General features: G+C 41.8%; 1 protein-coding gene across 1 annotated transcript in view; it reads left to right on the top strand.

Moving 5' to 3' along the window:
• The window catches only part of LOC306733474 (receptor-type tyrosine-protein phosphatase F), a 120,310-nt gene that overhangs the window by 11,661 nt on the left and 91,219 nt on the right, over positions 1 to 17,430 (top strand). Inside the window, exons 2-3 of the mRNA XM_079214718.1 lie at positions 5,291 to 5,465; positions 16,541 to 16,686. Coding sequence (XP_079070844.1) covers positions 5,366 to 5,465; positions 16,541 to 16,686 — 246 coding nt within the window. The 5' untranslated portion in view covers positions 5,291 to 5,365. The remainder of the gene's footprint in view (positions 1 to 5,290; positions 5,466 to 16,540; positions 16,687 to 17,430) is intronic.

Below are 17,430 nucleotides of genomic sequence, written 5' to 3'. Positions count from 1 at the left end.
TCACTCTCCAATAAATTCAAATGGAAGTGGCACTCTGGTATGTCTCTTCTACTCCGTGTAATACATATCAGTGTAATACATATCACCTTTCATTCCAAGATTGATTTGCAGCTGAAAAGATTGGTAGCCCCCCAGAGGTGATTGTAAATCCCCGCTTCAGTGGCAATTTATGGAGGTGCTTGAGTTTTGTTAAATGTTCACTCAACCAGACTAAATGCCAATCGACATTGTATCAAATGGGTGAAGCCAATGCGCTATGGTCTCTGCATTCTGTTGAGAGGCAAGTTAGTCCATCAGGCGCCCGGTGCATTAAATCCAGCACTCGTGCGTCACGGATTACATCACAGTGCGTCACGGAGACGCTGTGTCATGTGTTGTAAATGTCTGCATACATTTCACGTGGATGTAGTATTATCACACGTAAATATTGAGGTGTCTGTAATTAACTACTTGATGGATTTCTTTGGGCCATCCACACAAGCAGACAAGTAACTGTGATTTATTACACGAGTGCATTCATTGTAGGTCAGCATAATAAGTGATCCTTACTTTCTATTGCTCAACTTTAAGGAAGTGCATTTTAGTCTTCTTCTCGGCAGTAAGGTGTTAACAATTAACTCGGTGGAATCAGCTAGTAAACAAAAGCGCTGTAAAACTTGATAGGTCACAGGACATTAGTCTTTGTGAGGTGAATTTCAATGCAGGGCCTTGTCGCAACCCTGTAAAAAAAGACATGCGCCATCAAGTCTGTGTATATAGAAAGGCTTTCAGAGTTGGAGGGAAAACCTAATTTTGTAACTTTGCACTTTCATTTTACAATACAGGGCTCGTTGGCTTGCAGTAATTCTCTTGGGGTCTTGTGGTGGGGGTTCAACGCTGAGGTAAAAAAAGAAGCACAGACTTGTGCGGGTCAGCCTTCTAGGGCATGGAAAACTAATCAGGGGCCAAAACACTGCTGTCGAAATTCACCTTGTAAGTGTGTTTATGGAGCTGTTGCAGGCTGCGCCAACACAAACCCCTCTGGTCTGGGTTTATCACCTCCAGAGACGGCCGTGATTAGCTCCCCACACTGCTAGCCATATATCTCAGCTGCCCCCACCCCCAGAATAGAGATGAAGCAATAGAGAGAACATGAGTAGGAGGGATGGAAACGATGGAGAGCAGAGATGCTACCTGTAGTTAGTTTAATAGTAGTGTTTACTCAGCTTCTGCGCTCTCTCTGCGCAGCTGTGCCGAGTTTAATCTCGTCATTGTCTGCTTGTAGACAACCAATTCTGTATGGGTGGGCACTCCCTTGCCACACACACACACACACACACACACACACACACACACACACACACACACACACACACACACTGGGGTTAATAACTTGAATGACAGGCACCTGATGTGAGTGGCAAGCAAGCAAACAGGATAGGTGTTTATTCCCTTACTCCAAAATGCTTTTGTCCTCCACAGTTTACAGTTTAAGATGTTCACAACCCATTGCTCTCTTGTTAATTACTAAACCTCTTAGTGATCTGCCTTTATTACAGCGTGTGTATATATGCAGCAGTATATGTTACGCACACTGCATTACTGAGAACTCCTCAGATATTCAAGACTCCAAAGCCTCTTCCTAAATGACTTAAACGAGTGGATGCCACGATGAGTGGCTAATCGGTGAGAGTTATTTCAACTTCTGTGTCATTAACCTCCTGTTTTCTTTCATGATTTCTGTGTGTTTAGATACAACGGGGCCTCTGTAAAATTGTCTTTCTCTATATAGGATACATGATGTTAACATCTTGGCTCAAAACCCAATGCTGCACCGTAAATTGTGTGTAGCCTGAATCACTACCTACATCTTAGTGTTTCAAAACAGCGGTTCCTAAACATTAGCTCATCATGAGCTGTGGAGGCTTTTAGCTTGGATTTAATAAACACAGCCTTTTTGTGTCTTCAATAGGTTATGAGTGATAATGAGCTGGAGGGAACTAACAAAGCTTTGACTTTATCTTGTCTATTGTTTCCTTGATCGAAGTGAACCAAATTCTGTCCTCCATAAAACCTGCCTAATTGTGCGAACTGATTGTTGAGGACAAAATCAAATTCCATAAAATGACTCACAAGAAGGCAACAAAAAGAGTTAAACAAACAGGTGTTTCCGGAGTTTTGACCACCTCAGGCTTTTCCCCTCCTTGGTGCACAAGAAGGTGAAGTTGTGCCAGAAATCTAGGAGGCATTGTCGGACAGACTTGAGTGATACATATTTTTTCCCACTTCAATGCCATAATTTTACCATTTGCAATCTAAGTAATATGTGGAACTTCGGTACATTGTAGATACTGGTTGATGTAACATTCATTGAGTTTGTGAACTGCAGTTTCAAACTGTATTAATTTCGAAAAACCTACTCTTGCTGTCAAACAATTAAGCTCTTGAATTCATCCCGACTAATTATTGTGATTATTAATTAGGTTGTTAATTTGTGCTGAAATAATCTGCATGATCATTTTAGCCGCAATTATACAGAGCTGACTATTTTTCTGTCACACACTTTTCTCTCTTACTCATACTCGAACCAGGCTTCCGAATGAATTTGTTAACAAGACAGAAGGATTCACATACAATCTCACAAGGGCAGCCATCCACCCCTCCATGTTCTTATTGTTTTTCTCTCGCTCTCCCACATAGTTGCAAACAATGTTTCCTGTGTGCTGAGCCACTTGCTCAGATTTCGGATCACACTGCATCATTTCCACGTCGGTGCCCTGTCCCTCTTGCAGCAGCACTACTGCCATAGCACAAATGCACATTGTGGCAAGTGTTTTCCCATAGTGTTTGCGTGCAGCTGGGAGGCACCAAGCTGCACTGGGATAAATAAGCAGCTATATAAATAAAGAATAAACCTTGCTCTAGGAATTTGTCTCATTGAAGATGAAAAGCATCTGCCTCTCCCTGGCATCTGCTGTAAAAGATATCCCTCCACCGCCAAGGGTTTGGAGCACGGCGAGTAGCCAACTCTATCAGGCTCACTCACTCTCTCCCCACCGACATAAACCAACGCAACGCTGCCGTAAATAAAAATTTGTGTCAAAACACATTTGTCAGCCAACAAACTTGATGTGAATTACACTCATTTTGCAAAGCTAACTTGGGGTATTACGTTGATATAGAAATGAGGCCTAAATGTCTTTAATCCTGGTTGCAGAGTTGGGGTGGGATTCAGGTCTTTGGCACCCGTAGCAGTTGTATTTGTATCTTTTTCTTTTCCAGACTGTCACAGCTTAACACACCAACAACAAGCCGCATGCTTTCTCATTAGCAGTGAAGGTGAAGACGCAAAGGAATCTCTTTTTTCCAGAGGTGTTACATTTTTTTATTACTTGTGTTTTTTTCTTTTAAATCAACATGCCGGGAGAAGTATAATACAGCTTGAACTTCCACTGACGATAGGTGGTGTTGGCTACACACAGTGTTTGGAAATTCTTTCGATGCAAGGTTCCATCAGAACTCAGTTGAATAGACGTCAATGCCCAGAGGCACATTCCTATGAGTGACAAACGGTGATGAAAAGCTGGCCGTCAATGATACCTGTCTGCAACCGTGCCCAGGTGAGGCACCTGCACCGTGACTCGCACATAGCATTCCTTCACATCATTTTACTTTGCCAGGCCTGTCTTTTCCTTCACCAAGTGACGTGGAAAGAAGAAAAGGAACCCATTGAAATTCAGCTTTCCTAAGATCTCTGCCTCGCAGTGTTTTCCTTGGTTTTGTTACAAAGACGGCGGTCAAAGAGTTGCCTGATGTGTGAGTTTTTCCTGCGTTTCCACACGCATTGAAATAGCCACATGAGTAATGCCCTGCTCAACACCTCCACAGGCTTAAGAATGGAAAGTTTTTTTTACCACAGGAAACTGCAGGCATTGTGTACCTGACACTCAAACTTATTTAGCTGAACTGAATAGAATCAAAGCTGGCTGGCCACCCAGCAAGCCTCTAGATATTCCACATTGTGAGTGCCTCTCTTTCTCTTTTCACAAATATCAGCAATCAGTATTGTTTAGTTGCCACTATAAACTCGACAGTGAGACTGAGCCGACGAGCTGAGGAAGTTTTCAATTCAATTCCAATAGGCCTCTTGTAAAAAGCTTTATACAGAATCATTGTCAAGGAGCCCTTGAAGACAAAAGTAGGCTTACTTTAAACCTTTAAAAACTTTTCTCATTTTAGTTAATTTTTCTGAAGTCTTCTGGAGATACTGCTTTAATTCTATCAAAAGAGAGATATCTATCCTTACCATATTGTGGTCTGCTTTACAGCGTTATGATTCCTCATCACAGATGGCCATGGGCAAGAGTGTAGGGATAAGAAATTTAGTTAGCTCAATTTATGGGGATCCACAGTTAGTTTATAACTTTGTTTATAATAGCATTAGACATTGAAACTGCAGGCTATAACAAACTTAAGGTCATGCATCCAAATCTTATCAAGTCATTTTTTACACAAAATCTAATCCTAAAAAGACAAATAATCAATGCTGTTGCAGTTTAATTTGAGGGACAGCCTTTGTTTTTGTGTCTCCACCCACTACTTAAGGCAAATGAGCAATGCTTTCTGTTTTATTGCTTTGTTAATTTTGGTTAATTTGTGGTACACCTGCTGCTGTTTCAAAGACCAACCATGTCCCCCTTGGGGTGGGTTGTCTGTAAATGTTTATGCATGTGTATACATGTTGCCATATTATGAGATCATGGCACTTAGTGTGATTTGAACCCATCTGGATGACACAGTTTTCAATTTCTTGATGGGGAACATTAAGTGGGCGTCAGCCCTCAGAGAGTAGTGTTCAGGAGGTCCTCTGGGGTTTAACTGATCCCCATTGTGAGAGGATAGCTGAGGAGCTTAATACTGAGCTCTGTCCTCTCTTTTTGTTCCTGCTCTTTCTTCCCATGATTTCTCTCTGTTGCACTGTACTGCATTTGTTTCATAACCCTTCTGCTGATGTAGTTTGCGTGTTACATCTGCTTCACTTGTATTTTCATCTGCCCCGAGCAGGATTTTGTTGTGGGTATTGGGTGCCTTGTTGATCGCGACCAAAGACAGTGTTGTTGTCTTACAAGCGTAGGGTTAGGGTTTCTTACAAATAGGCAACAATTCCAACTCCTTCGTTTCTGCTCTGTGACTTGCTTTTGATATCTCCGCTTTACTGTGCTATTATGCTCATTCAAATATATGCAAATATATAGTGGGTTTGAATACTAATGTTTCTGTGCTCCTGTTCTGCTCGTGTTTTCTCTCCCAGGTGTTAGTCTTTGATCCTGTCAGAGTGGGACGTGTCTAGCAGGGGACTGAGGAGGGAGCAGTGCCAACTTGGAACATGGGGCCTAATCGTCACCTGGCAGTGCCCCTCCTGCCCAGAGAGGCGTTGCCGTTCCTGCTTCTACTCAGCTGCATGGTGTTCTCCTCGCAGGCAGACAGTAAGTAACCTCACTCACCTGTGAAGACCTGCCTTGCTTCCTGCACAACCTGATTATATTTTATGAACATTTGAGGCCCTCATTTGCTCCACGCTAGGTGAAAAATCCAACACAATGGGAGGGTAAAAAGCACTTTCTTTTAGACTACTTTCCGGTTTATTAGATTTCCTAGTGATCAGTTGAACAAATGCAGCTATTTTGTCGATGTTCTCCTCGTTTAAAGAGACTCACAGTAGTATGTTGAGTTGAATTTAACCCAGTACATTGTTGTACATTAATTGAATGGAGGGACATTCACAGAGAACACAATTTCATGCTGTGCAGTTCATTTGAAATAGAATACAGATTCAATATACATTTGGTGTCTTTGGTGGGTTCCAACAAACAGAAATAGCAGCGCGTCTAATGCATGTCCCGATGTATAGAGAGCTTTTGCATTTGCGCAAAAAACAAGCGTACGGTGCACAAAATGATGCTCCATCGACCTCTGTGTCTGTCTGTCAGTCTGAATGGCTGGAAGAAGGCGCTCAGAAAGATGCGTCACTGCTCTGCCTTTGGGTCTTGGGAGCAGCCAAGAGGCAGTGCCCTGCCGAAGACGAGGTCAGGGACAGATTTAATTCAGCTCATGACTTTACCTATAGTGCTGTCACGGGGTCACTGTAATACAATTATACCCCAACCCCTCCCATTCCCCCAACTGAACATGCCAACAGCCCTGTGCTCTCATACATAGGTCCAGTGGGATGTGTTTTTCTTTACCCTTTGCCTTGTCTCACTCAGCCCTGCGTTGTCATCTTGCGGTGTGTCTAGAGTTTTCCACTGTATCAGTGTGAACCTGACCTTGTCGAAAAGTTTTGCCCTCCTCTCTTTTTTCTTCTTCTTGTGGTCTGGCAAGTCTTTGCTCAGCCTGTAATGTGATCGGACCAAATCAAGTCAGACTTAAAAGATGTGAACCACTGCACAGAATCCACCCCCAGATTTAGACACACTGAAATGTGTTTGAACCCAGTCTACTAGTGCTGTGTTTCCTATGCAACCAAAACAATTGCAATATGTTGCAATATGTCTGGTTCCTCCATTGTATCCTGATATAAAATAAAAAACTTGGAATAACAGCAGCTGTTTAAGAATTCAAATAAAGTAGGAATTGGTGATAATTAATTGTCTTGAGGAAATACATTACGTAAATAACTGGAAGACTATTTTTAGACCGTGGATTATTGCCATGGCACTCTTCTTGACAAAGCAAGATTTGCAGTGATAGTAACGTATTTATTGCTTGTTTATTGTCATAATATATTGTGTACCTGTGCTCCTCTTTTCTTGCATTTGAATTGCCACCAAGGGGTTGCACAGAATTGATTCAAATGCATATGCTCTGAAGAGATCATAAAGGAAAAAAAGGTAATGGCAGGAGCATCAAAGGTGCCAAGATAATAATTAGATACTGTATAATTTGTCACCTGTTTGTTTAACAAAAAGCTACATTTATTTAAAAAAAACGCTTGTGGCATTCCGAGTCTGTCAGATGTGCGTGCGGCTTAGAGTTTGGATGAGCCGGTGAGTATTAAGCTGCTATTGTTCTGTTTTTAATCTATATTGTGCTACAAGTCATTTTAAATTGTTTAGATTATATTTTGTATTTTATGCCTATATTTATATTTGCCATCTTCAGTAGCCAAAACAATACAGAGGTATTTTAAAGAATTGCACACAGCTAGAAACTTGTGTTAAACTTTGTGAACGATGGGTTGATTTGGACAATGTTCTACAGTATCTTTACTTTTGTAAATGCACAGTATTTTTTGCTCTCTGTCTCCATGAGAGCAAGATTGCACTAGTCTCAAATGAAGGTAACCATATAATTTAAAAAGCTAGAGCCAAGCATTTTAATTAAGAGACAAAGATACTCTCCTGTGACAAGCGGGCACAAGCGGTTTTATTGACGATACACCCAAATAAATATAAAACAAACTTATAGCTTCATAGAGAAGCCTGGCTCTGGTCCGAGGTTAACCTGTGGTTGCAGATTAATGTAAGCACACACGGGAAATGCCTAGACCTGCTATTACCAAGACTGTAAAGCCAACAGACATAGAATTAAAATAAGACAGTTGGGGGCAAAAATAACACCTACCGCTAATAGCAGGGTTGGGTGCATCTGATCTAGCCTGTCATTTTTATGCAACTTAATTATGTGAACTGGATAGTTCTGGTTTGGATTTCCTGTATTACAGGGTAGACACCAGGCAGATATTATGGACCTTGCGAGATTCTGATTACATGGGTTCAGTCTGTGTACTTGTCTTCTCCTTGAAAAAGTTCAGCAGGCAATGCAGGCAGCAAGCGTGTGAGCAACGTTAGGCCTTGCGTAAAAGCTATAGGTTATTCCATGCACAGTGCATTGTTTGTTGATTTAGGGTGGCTACATTTCAAAGGTTGTTGTTGTCTTTATAATGTTTGTTTTATAATACTCAAGATGGTCACAATTCATCATGATTTAGAAGCACAAATAAGTTCAAGAAATCCTCCCACCAGCAATATCAATGTGCTAAGCCTGAAACATCATTCATATTCTATCGTCATTGAGTAGGCATGCACTACAGGGTGATTACTCTGAGTACTGATCGCCGACGTCTCATCGATCCCTGGGGAGCTCAGCCTAATCAACCACCTCTCTATACAGCCTCCTGGTACACACTAGGCCACTGGCCCTCAAGGTCAGCCTCAAAGTCATACATAGCCACCACGTAAATGTAATGGTTCTCTTTTTGTAGTGCTGTCATTGTGAGTTATTTCATTGGCTTTAATAAGCTTTTGATGTATGTGTCTCTTCCTCGTGCCTCTCATGTTATAATCTTGGGTGGCTTTTAATGTGAGGCGCGGCAGGACCACAGAGGCCTTTGTTTCCAAGCCGACTCTTTTCACTCCCGGTGGCAGGAGGATTACAATGGGACCATAATTAACTTAATAAGTTTAAAGGAGTTTTTACATCAAACCACATGCCACAACCTTTTAGTGTCTTATTTGTGTCCCCTCACGTAGCACCACTAGATTTATTGTAGTTTGTTAGTTTTATGGATGATTTTCTTTAGCTATTGTGTTTCTTTATTGTCCAATGAATAAACAATGGTAAATATCCAGGTAATACCCCAAAATAGCCAGGCATATCTTAAAAGCATAACCAGCAAGACAAGCGCCATAGATGGATTCGACAATTTATAAAGTTCCTACGATGGTCTAATGTGATTAAAGTGCCAAAGTGGTTCGGAGAGGGGTGGCCAGATGGGGGGCTGGGCGGCTGGAAATTGGATTGTATTTTTTAGTGTCCATATGGTCACCCAGTTCCAAAACTGACAGGGATAGAAATTGATTCTTTTTTAATTAAAAGTAACCATATCCACCTTGGAGAGCCACTTGGAGAGTAATGTAGTTAGCACACAGCTGTGCTCCACACACATCATACAGACATATTGAGTGAGGATACGATTGAGGGAGAACTAAACAACAGAAAATCAACCCCAAGAAAGAAGTGTGGGTAAAAAACACCTGCAAGATAAAGAACGCAATTTAGAGGTTGGGGAGATTTGAAGGAAAGTTGTTTTCATAAACCAGTGCAGCAATGTCAGAACGGATTGAGGAAAGAGTTGTTGGGGGTTAATGATGTGAGATTAATAGTTTAATTAGGCAGCTCAATGGCAGAGCCAGAGGCAGTCACCCAAATCCTCTGCTGTGTCCCGGATGCGGCAATGCCACAGGACGACAAGAACCACCAGTGTCCTTCCGGAAAATGGAAAAAGACAAGTAAACTCCTTCCTACTGCTTAGCTACTTTGCATTGAAATGATCCAATATTACCTGAGCTTTTGAAGGGTTGATAAGGATTTGATTTGTGCCCATACAACTGTTGTATTACATTCTTGGTTGGACTGTGGAGATTGGGGAAATTCAAGATGGATGACATTAAATAGGCCATACTTGGGTTTATGGCAATGTGCTTATACATGACTAAAGAGTCATGTATAAGCACATTGCCATAAACCCAAGTATTGTTCACTGTTTGAACATCCTCCAAGATGTATAAAGACAACTCAACCCAATCAGCCCATGGACATGTCGTGGCATAAAGCATGGGCGGATCTCAAGTGACAGCTATTCCACGGGTAAATGATCACCGTAGCTTTTTGAAGATGCCAAATCATAAGGGAAGCCTGTTTTTGTTGTTCTATACAGTAACATAATTTAATTTCTCTCTCAATTTTGCTTAGTGGAGAGTTGAATTACGTAAGACCTCAGGGAAGATGAGAACAATGGTAGGGGCTCTTTGTGGTCTCTGAGGGAGGGCTAATCTAGGGGAGGCAAATTAATGAGGTTAGTGGGGTTGTACGGGGGTGCGTGGTGATGGATGATGAGCTAACCCCAAAATGGGAAAAACTCAGATCCATCTCAGCAGCGAACACCCCAACCCACCCCCTCCCAGGACCAGTTAACACACTTAACATTTTCTCCACACCGGTCTATTAATTTCAGGGTCCGAGCCAAGGTGACCATTGGACTTTACCCAGCTACATTAACAAAGCCCCGAATCTACTTTCATATTCCCACAGCAACTTTACAGAGTAGTTTGGATTTCCATTACAAAGCTGTCATGCTATATGCTTTATTACATATTCAAGCTGCATTCAAAATATGCTTTTCCTTCATTGTATTGTGTTACCCACCCACACATGCCTCCAAATGCAACAGTCAAGTCAGTCCTTCACAGTTTCCGAATGGAAAGACACTTAGTTTCATGACAGGGCAAATGACAATATTTCATCAAGTGAATGAAAAGAACATCAGTGATGATGTAGCCCCAGGGCTATGCAGAGGAGTTGTGCAGTTCAGCCAAGACGTTAGCAGGCTTGTCTTGTACGTTAGGGCCACATACTGTATTAAGATCCTGGTCATTGGAGACAAGGAGGGATTTAGCATTTTACATTTGCACTGTCGACATTGTGTGGCAGACCATCCACTTAGATAAGGATATGGTCAGTCTCCAGCCAGCATGCAGTTATGGGTGTTGGCATTGTGGAGAGGTACTGCAAAACAGAAAGTATAGTTTGCCTCATTGTATAACCATCATATGCAGTAAAATAGCATATGTTTCCTTATGCAATAGTGCAGCAAAATGAGTGTAATCTTACGAAAATATAACAAATACATTAGTGTCTGGCTTTATCTAATGTCTGTTAAAATCCTATTTTAGTGAAAAATATACAATCTTTGTTAAGGTAATCATGAATCATCAGGTGCCCCTGCATAGATAAGGGATGCATACAAAATTGCGACATTTTGTGAGTTTCTTTTTCGTGACCTGCGATTTAATCCAATATTGTTCCATCTATAACCCCAGGTAATAATACCTCACATTCTCAATTGTGTGATAACAAAAAATACCCAACTCCTCACCATCGAAAAGTACACACTGAAGCATTTATCCTCACATGTATTTTAAACAGCTGTTTTTAAATACCCACTCCAGGCATTGGTCACCAAAGCACTTTTTATTTTTTTCTTCAAATGTCATATATTGATTGACAGATGAGAAGAAAGAGAGAGGGAGCAGACTTGAGCTATGCGTCCCTCGTTCATAATCGGCTTGAGAAGATGAAAGCCATTACATTAATGTTGCTCTCACTGGGAAGAGGGGAGCGAAGGGTAATTGCACTTAGAGTTCTTGTTCTTCTCCGCTGTCTTAAATAATTCACTGAAGCCTGGAAGGCCTGATAGAAAGCCCGTGGTCCGCGAGGGTATTGGAAGCTTGATGCTTTTCTTTTCCCCCTTCTCTTCTATAGGTTTAGATATTTTGTCTTAAGTACAGTATCTCAGGGATGATGAATGGCATTGCTCTTGCGATTCCACTGAAGTTCTGATAAAGCTTTAAAAGCTCCATCAATCTTCTGCCACTACGCTATCATCCTCCACGACGCTATCATTCTCCAAAAATAAAAGAATATATATTTTTTGTTTCTTCGTTATGATGAGTGAGCAGTGTGAACTGACTGTCAATGAGTGGGAGTGTATAGTGCAACAACACTGGGCTATCCAGTAAAAACCTGTTTAAACATGTGGGGGAAAAGGAAACCACTCATACAGGTCCTAGTTTGAAACCAGGATGTTCTCGTGTGAGGTGAAAATACAGAATCTTTGTGTCTAATAAGGTTTATGCTCAAGATTTAGGCCTAATTATCTGAGCTAAAAACATTCACCCTCACCTTAATCTGTATGTTTTTCTAGTCCACAGTGAATGGAACTGATGTGATTGACACAGCAAGAACAAGTGGAGGAGCTGGTGGACTGCTGCAATATATATTGCACAATATCAGCTGCTTTGCTATCTCTAATGTGAACTCAATTTGACAGATTAGAGATAACATTTTTAAATTGAGATAATACAAATAAATCAAGCTGACCTTAGATACATGGACCAAGGGGAGGGCGACCCTGCTTCATATAATTCAGTCTGAAGGTCCATCAACATAAATTCTCTCACGTGCTGTGTACAAGGGTCATTTGGGTAACTGTAAAACAGAAGTGCACATAGCAAATATGATGTTTATTAGTTTAAACAAACAGCCTGAAGTGCAGTTGACTTTATTGAGGTAAATAACTTGCAGGGGAGGCAGCTTCATATGGAATTTATTGCAAACAAGTTGCCTGCTAATGGCCCGAAAAAAGGTCTTAATGGAAGTGTTCCATTAATACAACCAGTACTGATGCCATCAGACAAATTTCTACTAAGTGTTGCCTCGTGAAAATGATAACTTGCTAATCCATTATTAATAAGAATTAATGGTCTTCCCTCTGCTGCGTGTGTATCGATCCCTGATATCTACACCACAGAGTAATTCTCATTGGGCACTCTGGCAGGCTTGGGAATAGGCTAATTGTTAGCCACACAAGTGCCATTTACGCAGCTCTCCTTGCCGTCTCTGCATTTATTACAAGCTTTGCGCTGAGGCCCCTGACAAGGATAAAAGAGACAATTGTAAACTCTGCTCGGGAAATATACCATGCTGCTGTGAATGGGTCAGAACAGAAAAACACCACTTTTCATTGTATCCAGTCTCGGTTCTTGTGCTGAAATATGACCCATATTAGTTTATTCATCCAACACAATGCATTGTGCTGTCCTTGAGATGGTTGTCTGCTGTACATTTGCAGGTGTTCCGGATTACCCTTCCCAAAACTTTCAGATCTATCTTGTGAAAATGAAAACACCTGTGGCAATACTTGAGTTTGAGAACCCCCCATACCCTTTTTATCTCTCTAATGACCTCAGACCTCACAAATAGTGCTGCAGGCATTATGTTTACTTTACTGAGAGAAGCTGTTTAATCCCCCTGCACAGAGCAATCAGCATTCAGTACAGTCTCAACCAGATATCTATGCAGATACTGTTAATAGCCGGCCCTCACATTTATATTTTAAGTCAATCGAGCACAGATATGCACGGTTGTGATTAAAAGTGAGAATACACAAATACAGGTTTGTGTACACACAACAGTACATTTGCTAAACGCTATAGTGTATTCCTAACCACTAGTGCGAGACTAAGCTCGCACTTTGTATGACGTTTTTAGAACATTAGGCATTAAAAGGGTTTGCATTAATTTCCTTAATATGATTTCTTTGATAATTATGTCTGTGTGTGTGGATGTGTGGTAGCATACAAGAAACACCTTATTAGTCCCACAAAATAAGGTTTTTCCTTGTGTAGGCTATTTTTTGCTTTGATTAACTTATTCCATTCATTAGTAGTAACATGAAAGCCTTTTTTCTCTAACAATGTTTTCCCCCCAACACACCAGCCATGCTGCTGTTGTGTACAGCGACACTGTTTTGTATGTGGCTCACTGTTTGATCTTTCTGATGCATTAATTTGTTAACTATAACAAAAATATTGAATGATTGACAGATATGTTTATCTGCTTTGATTTGTATAACCCAGTTTAGGTGTTTACATGATTGCCTGAGTAATTAGAGCAGTGCATTAATCTTGTTAGCGCGAGAAAACTAAATGTGGTAAATAGGAAGTATTTATGAGTCGATAACCTCAACCCTGAAATTCTGGCACCTTGCAACCAACACCGGTCCTGACAGTTGTGGCAGCACTTCCTACACATGCCAGCGAGAAGAGAGCATGCGTTAAGGCTTTGAGTGTCAAGATAGGAGTTTTGAATGTGACGTATAAAAGCATAGAAAAAGTGCAGTTCAAAGCTTCTTGTCACTGGCTGAGAGAAGGATTTGCATAGGTAGGTTTCTGTGTTTTCCACCTCGTCCCTACCATTGTTCTCATCCAACAACTGCCTGACAGCCAGGAAAATGGGACAGGCAGAGAAAAAAAGGGTTGAGTCTGGATTTTGTTTCTCTAAGAAAAGAACTGACAAACCCAGCAGTTTGATATCCTCACCCGCCAGTAGTGGCAGAGTGATGGAGAAATTGGGCTTAGTCCAAAAATAAATGCTTGTGCCCTTTTGAGAGTATTAGAACCACTGTTTAACCCTGTCTGTAAGGCCAGGGTTTAGGGTCATCATATACCTATTTGAGATTGTGTGATTGAATGCGTGGTGAGATCTGGATTAATGATGGACAGCTTCAAATGTTGCATTGTTCCACCTTTTAGTGAAAGGTTAACTATCGCAATTCAAGGGAAGCGTTTTTAAGAAGCTTAATACAGGAGAAGCCCAGCGAGGGCCAGTTTTCCCTTTTCTTCCACATACGTATCCCTAAAACTCCTTATGATTTCTCAGATCCAGTGGTTCCTCACTTAAATGTTTTGTGGCAACACATGAGCTTACATCTTTTTTATTTTGGGGCATTTTCCGAGAACTGTATAATGCAGCCTTATCCTCCATCTCGGCAACGCCGTGGAAAGCCCTCACAACTCAAATGGGGCCGCTATGGACAGACGTAAGCAGGAACTCTTGGAAGTCAGAATGGTGATAATCAGGCCTAGAGGATTCCAACTGACCACGCAAGCACACACAGATGCACGCTCGGGCATAGACTCTTAAAAGCTTATCAGGTTTGAATCATTAGCACAACTCTCCTGCTGCTGCCTGCGTGTGTCACAGTCACATTCTGATGCTATTGAAAACGGTTTAGTACTGCGCTGTTGCAGTCTCAGTCTCGTCCCTGGGAGGACCAAAATACCATTCAAATGTCAGGTGGGTTTAGCTACTATGAAAGTGTCACAGGTCACATATGGATGTGTGCTTGTTTTGGATTACGGTGTATCGCCAAGCATGCATAACTGCCTCCTCACCCACTACTCTCACTGCACTACAGCACACTTCAGCCTATCAGTGTTATGTAAAAGGCTGTGGATTTGATTGTGTTTTTGTCATCGCTGCCTTATCGTGATTGTTATCTTTAATCTCTTTTGCTAATGTGACAGTTATTTGACAGTGATTTGCTTTGGTCATAAAATGTATTATTTCCAGAGTAAATAACATTCAGAGAGATTCCTGCAATTACTTTCATAAGCGGTGAAGAAGCGGTTTCTCTTTCCCATGTGAAGTGTAGAGAGCAGTTTTAAGGTATTGACTTCTGTTTGACTGATATATAAATGTCTACTAGTGCAACTGCATTATCTCTCGTAGGCCATCTTAAATCCCTTGTGACACCCAACCTTGTCAGATAGTACAAGCATTGAGACAGCTGCTAGTACCTCCATCCATTCGCATTTGAATGTTTAAATTTGTCTCACATAAACATGTTGTGTGTACGCACACTTCTCTGCCTGCAAGCTTTCTGTACATATTTGATTGTATACTGCTGTATTGCTTGAAGAAAGCGCCACCACCTCTCTCTCTGGCCAAGTCAGGTCAAAGGTACACAATACAACAGGTCGACCTGGAGAATATGCTCACCGAAGGCCATATTCATATCAGAAAGATTCAATGTCATGTTAATGTTATATGTTATGTCGCCCCACTTCCCCTTCTCCCACCAACATTATATTAGAACACGTAAAACCGATAGGAATGGTGGCAGCCACTGCTGGATGTTCCCCAGTGTCTGCTCAGAGGGAGAAGGCTGCCGTCTCCTCTGTGTATACAGCATAATGATTCACCCCATTGTGCCCGTCTCCGCGGGGCGGTCTGCTCGTCACCACTGCGGTTTAGGTGTTCCCCACCTCCCTCTTCAATGACTCGGTAGATGAACCATGAGCTGATGGGGCTGGTATTGAGGACGGGCTCGTATTATGCACATCTGAGGCCGCAAATAAAGCATAAAGCATGGCAGTGATAGCATGGAGCTACGGTGCGCTCTTTTTAGCGTCATGTCAACTTCGACAGGCTGTCGCTGACACACACAATCCATTGTCCTGCGCACAATGACGTTGGGTGCGGTGCTTGGTAAAAAACACCCTGAAGGCAAACAGGGGAAGTCAATACGTGTTCACCAAGGTAGTCAACCATGTTGTTGTAAACACACGTTATCTAGGAAGTCACACTGAGGTTTCAGAATCACAACATAGTATTAACCTGGTTTGGACTTTAAGACATGAAAAATGTTTTAACGCGTCATAAAACGAAAATAGTTTGAATGCTGAAAAAAAAACAGTGTCTAATTTACAAACATATTGCTCTTCTTTCTCTGTAATTTTTCGTTGTGCATGTGGAATAGGAGGAGTTAGTCCGCTTATCTTGTTTTATCAATCGGGTTTTATGCAATCCCTCAGAGCTAGAACTGCAATTTCATTGTTTTTGGTTGACACACTTTCCAGTTTCAAATGGCATGTCACAGCAGAGGTGAGAAACTGCACATGATAGCGTGACAGGCAGGCACACAAAGACTGGATGTTTCTCCTGTGACTGAGCTGCAGGTGTTCACGGCAACAGTGTGGGTTTTTGTTGTTTTAGCTGGGAAAATGATACCCATAAATAAGCATAAGTTTCACATGGAAATGTGACTGGCACTAACATCACCTTTATCTCTCCCCCTCCCTTCTCCCTTGCCTCTCTCCCTCTTTTTTTTATTATCACTTTCCGTCTCCCTCTACCCTCTTTGCTCCGGCTTCCTCAGCCTTGCTAAGTTTCATCAAATCCCCAGAGGACCAGACGGGCATCTCGGGAGGAGTTGCGTCGTTTGTGTGCCAGGGCACCGGGGAGCCCAAACCCAGAATCACCTGGCTGAAGAAAGGCAAGAAAGTCAGCTCCCAGCGCTTTGAGGTGAGCACTCATGCATGACTCTCAGATCCTTGAACACTTACAAACACACCCACATGTGTACACAATAACGTGTACACACACACATACATCATCAGGCACAAACACAACACACATGACAAAACATTACAGGCGTGGGCTTTTTGACTGCCTTTCCAAACCTCTCTCATTAACACAGACACACACGCACGCACACTCACAGCGTTTACACAAAGCACACACTCGCACTGCAAACACAATCAATTGCCCTATTATTGAGCATCACACCAACTCTTCTCTTCTCCAAGCGAGACCAGACAGGCCTCCCTTCTCTCTAATCTCCTTCCATCTATGATTTATATAGTCTTCTTCATCTCTTTCAGTCCTTTTACACCCTCATCCTGCCCCTCCTGTTCCTCAGCTCCACCGCTGCTAGCCCTACACCCCCTTGATGTATTACTTGATGTATTTCCCTCCCTCGAAGGAAGTATCGTAGGTGGGAACTCACACTGTTTCTGACCAGTTTTTCCTCCGTAGCATAATGGAGTTGTTGGAGCTGGGGGTACTATTGCACTCTTGCTTGGTATTCCTTGATATTAAACCTGTTGTGGTGCTGCTGTACACTACATTGTATTCTCTTTTAATAATATCCTTCTCCCTGAACATCATAGTGGATTTAAGAGGAAAGTTTGGCTTTTTTTTTGTGAGAACAGAAATATTCTACTTCTGAAAAGTCTAAGTTTTGCGCCAGGACACGAACATTTGCTT

This window comes from Taurulus bubalis, assembly GCF_910589615.1.
Source record: "Taurulus bubalis genome assembly, chromosome: 1".
In the NCBI taxonomy this organism is placed as follows: Eukaryota; Metazoa; Chordata; class Actinopteri; order Perciformes; family Cottidae; genus Taurulus; species Taurulus bubalis.
The sequence above is the reverse complement of the archived record's forward strand: the minus strand, read 5'-3'. Positions and strand labels throughout refer to the sequence as shown.